The 4,480-nt window shown below is 36.7% G+C and overlaps 1 protein-coding gene across 1 annotated transcript in view; it reads left to right on the forward strand.

Moving 5' to 3' along the window:
- LOC107600240 (transducin-like enhancer protein 1) overlaps positions 1-3,507 on the forward strand; it is a 19,683-nt gene extending 16,176 nt beyond the window's left edge. The window contains exons 6-8 of the mRNA XM_016292084.1: positions 1,320-1,497; positions 2,107-2,123; positions 3,289-3,507. Of these exons, the coding sequence (XP_016147570.1) occupies positions 1,320-1,497; positions 2,107-2,123; positions 3,289-3,507 (414 nt within the window). The remainder of the gene's footprint in view (positions 1-1,319; positions 1,498-2,106; positions 2,124-3,288) is intronic.
- The last annotated feature ends 973 nt before the right edge of the window (positions 3,508-4,480 follow it).

Consider the following 4,480-nt stretch of genomic DNA (forward strand, 5'->3'; position numbering starts at 1 on the left):
CTTTTTTCAAATTCCAAGTGTGTTTTCATGTGTCTACACTGAAGAGAGGATTGAGTCTTGCCACACCGCCATAAAGCCCAGATCGGTGGAGTGTTGCAGTGATGTTTGTCCTTCTGTAGATTTCTCCCATCTGCATATATGATCATGGAGCTCAACTAGAGTGACCATCAGCTTCTTGCTCACCACTCTAACCAAAGCCCTTCTCCATCAGTTGCTCAGTTTGGCCAGGAGGCCAGCTCTAGGAAGAGTCCTGGTTGTTTCAAACTTCTTCCATTAAGTGTAATAGCTCTACATGCTTCTGTGACCCTTCAATGAAGTGTCTTTGCTGCAAACCTGTTTCTGAGCTCTACAGGCAGTTCTTTTGACTTGGTTTTTGCTCTGATATGCATTATCAGCCGTTAGACCTTTAATTAAGACGTTTGTGCCTTTCCAAATTATACCCATTCAATTGAAGTTGCCACAGGTTAACTTCACTCAAAGTGTAGTGACATCTACAAGCAATATGAATGCTCCTGAGCTAAATTTCAACTGTCCCAGGTATGAATACTTATGCAATGGAATCATTTAAGTTTTTTATTTTTAATACATTTTAGAAGATGTTAAAAACCTGTTTTTTGCTTTGCCATTATGGTGTATGGAGTATAGAATGATGTGGGGAAAAAGTAATTTAACATAAGGCAGCAACATAACAAAACATGAAAAAAATTTTTTATATACATATATGCATATATATGAGCAATATAATTCTCATACTCGAGCGAGACCGGCTCTATATCAGCATGGCTGTGATTAGGCCAGAGGCACGAGGCCGCAGAGTACGAGAGTGATATTGCGTTTATACAACAGTTCGATGGAACATGTGTGTAATTAAACAAGAAACAATGGAGTGCCTTATAAAACCCTCTTTTGTGCGGAACTACTTCCTTCCGCCACGGATTCAAAGCTCAAGTTGACAGTTAAACATACGTCACTTTTAGAATTCGTATCAAGGGCATGTGCTGCTTCAGTTAGGTTATTAGTGAGAAATAATGAGGTTATAAGAGAGAAACAATGCTGCAAATCATGCATTCAAATGAGAGAGAGAGAGACTGCGAAGCTAGACGTTTCTTCTTATATTACCTAACACACTCTACGATTAGCTCAGTGAATAATTACAACAAAAAAAAACATAGACCCGGCTAGAACAAGCGGATTGATACAAAATTGCGAAAGGGCGTTCCTGTAGCGATACCAGTACAATATATTATATATATATATATATATGTGTGTATATATGCTTTGACTTGACATTTTTCTCTCTCGATATTCCCCCTATGTAGCAGCAGCAGTTCCAGCATCTATCCCATCATGCCCCGGGCTTCCCTCTGACGCCACACCCCTCAGGACTGACCCTGGGAGTGGGTGCGAGCCTCATGGCTCTTCCCGGGGCCTTTCCGTTCCCCCCACACCTGGTGCCTAAAGATGACCTCACTCACCCTGAGCCCCTAGACTCCAGAGGTGAGTGGGAATCTATTAGTGGTTTTAATCTATAGTAGTGCTGTCAAACCATTAATCGCATACACACATATTACATCAACAAAAACTTTTATTTTGGATGCGATTAATCGCGATTAATCGTTTTTTTTTTTTACAGCACTAATCTATAGTAATTTCAAATGATGGGAGCATTTCTTGTACGACCATTAATTTATGCAAAATTACCATTACTACTATCCCTTGAGGCATGACTGCTTTTTGCATACTTTAAAAGGAAGTACTATACATAGGGAAGCATGTGTATTCAGACATGGAGACACAGATCAAACTCCATTCACAGCAATTACATTTTTGAATTTTCCTCCACCAAAAAAAGTAGTCCTACCTCAAAATGATTATTTAGACAACTAGACAGCTCAAATAGCAACATGTGTACATTAAAAAGTCTATGGAGACATTACTGTAAATATTTTTTTTTATTTAAGCGACAGCATGCCTAAGATTTGATCTATAGACATTAGACTGAAATTAATCTGGAATATTCTTGATATTATATTGTGAATGCTCAAGATAACAGGATCATCATATCTCAATGAGTCAATCCTTCTGTGTCTCTCTTCATTTCTGTAGATGGAGCTCCAAACAGGGTGAGTATTAAAGTGTTCTGTGGCGTTTTGTGAATATTCATCTTCTCATTGGTCCATCCAGTAGAGAAGTAGATTATTCATGTGTTTGCATGCTCTTGTTTTCTGTAAGGATTGCACTGCTGATTGGATTTAATGCGTTTAATTGGATTTTTGTATAGAATTGCATTTTCTAGAATTAAAAATTATTTATGACATGCATTAGATTGCCATGTATTAGTTTTTTGTTGTTTTTGATTGTTTTTTTTGATTGTATAGTTTTTTTTGTACTTTTATTTTACTGGTTTAAGTCATTTACCATTCTCCACAATTTCCATAGGAACTGTGCATTTGTGGATTTGACCCATAGAACCATAATCTTGCAGTCTAATAGTTTACTTTTCATTTCTCTTGTTCAAAAACAAAAATCAGACTGAGGAACTATTGACATTTGATCAAGCTTCAAATTAAATATGATTTTTAACTATTTCAACAGTCAAAATAATTTCTATTACCAAACCCCTTCCTTCCTTCTAATTCAAAAAATAATGTTTATCTATCTACATATACAGTATGCATTTTGTATGAAATTGGCTAAAGTCGTGTGATACAGTATAAAGGTTTAAAATATGCATTAATATACATAATCATTCTTAATATCAAGAAATGTATTATAAACAAAATTTATAAATTATTATAAACCTGTTTGCTATTTATGGCTCTAACAAAGAGATGTAATGTTATGCTGTAATGTTTATGCAAGTGTTACATAATGTGAGGCAGTATCATTCATTTATGAAAAATCAGATTTTTGTGAATGATAATGTCAAGATGCAAATAAAAAGAAAATAACTAAATCTTATAAAGTTTTTTTGTAATTTGTAAAGTATTTAATTAATTCTCCCAAAGCCATTTTTGGGTTGATTTTCCAGCAAAAATAAAAATGTTGCTGTAATTACTATTATTGTTATAAATTTTCACTGAACCAGTTCCCGTGTAACTATATCTGCACAATGACAATAAAGTTGACTTTAAGAGTTGAGATTATGTTTAATAATATTTGTATATTTTAAATATTTAAAAATGTAAAAAAAAATTTGAATGAAGAAATTTCATACTATACAGTCCTTTGAATGTGAAAAAAAAACGAGAGTATGAGATTATAGTGTTGCATCTGTGTGTATTTCAGAGCGGCAGCGGCTCTCCGGTGAGCCATCGGTCTGCAGGCCTGCGTCTGGGTCTTCCTCCTCCTTCCTCTTCCTCATCCTCTCACGCTGATATGGACCGTAAACGGGGCGGCGCAGACCAGAGCAGCACGGGACGAACACGACGGGTGAGTCGAGTCAAGACCAAAACACGCTGCTTCCTCGCTTTACAGTTTAAAATCGTCGCTTTAAGATGCATTTGAGTTCATCCTGAAGTCTGTGTGATTTTCGCTGGTGCTTTCGATGTTCAGCTAAATTACATCACAAGACTGCTGACTGCGACTGAATATTAATGCTCATTATTTATTTAAAGTGATATCATTTCATCCCTGGCTCACTGACTTGTGAATTCACTCACCACACTAGAGGAAAACTGCTCAAATGTTGCTCTTTCATCGCTCCAGAGACACCATACAGCGTTCAGTGTCAGTTTAAGTATCGATAAATCTCAGATGATTCTCCCATTGTTCCCCTGGAGAAATAAAATATAGACATAAATGAGTCAATAGTTGTCATACAGTAGGGTTATAGACCTATAAAATTAATGTAGTTTGAACGGCGCTGTAATTTAGTTTTGAAATTTCATTAGAAATGCTTGTTTGTTTGTTATTTTAGTATTATTTATATATAGCTACAGGTTTTTATTAATAGTTTGAATTAGTTTTTATTTTTGTATTTGCCGTTTTTATTTAAAATTGTTTCATTTACATTTTTTGTTATGTGCTTTTGTCGTTTTATTATTATTGAAACATTAAATATGATCAGAAATTATGTTTGTTAGTGGTATTCGCTAAGGTAAGCATCACTAAAATGTTCATGAATGGGGTTAGTGGTTTCAGCAATTTAACAAATAATTTCAGCACAAACCAACCCGTCCTGCATCGTTTGTCTGTGCTTTAAATTATACTGTAAATTATACTTTTAAATCCCATTGCCTCCTGCGCCGCTACCCCTCCCCAGCCCGCCCTTCCCAGAATGCACGGGGCCAGTCCCAGAATGCACCGGGGCGGCCCCAGAGCACTCGGGCCTGGGCATCAGGTGCCTTGTCAGAAGCCCTTCATCCGTCTTCGTGGCCCTCCGAGCCGAACTCTGAGCGAACCGCATCTGTGTTCTCACATGCCGGGCGTAATCAGCCAATCAGCTGTCTGTCTGACAGCTCTGTCAGCCAATTAGAAA

The sequence above is a fragment of the Sinocyclocheilus grahami genome, unplaced genomic scaffold (assembly GCF_001515645.1).
Source record: "Sinocyclocheilus grahami isolate Dianchi unplaced genomic scaffold, SAMN03320097.WGS_v1.1 scaffold280.1, whole genome shotgun sequence".
NCBI classification, from domain to species: domain Eukaryota; kingdom Metazoa; phylum Chordata; class Actinopteri; order Cypriniformes; family Cyprinidae; genus Sinocyclocheilus; species Sinocyclocheilus grahami.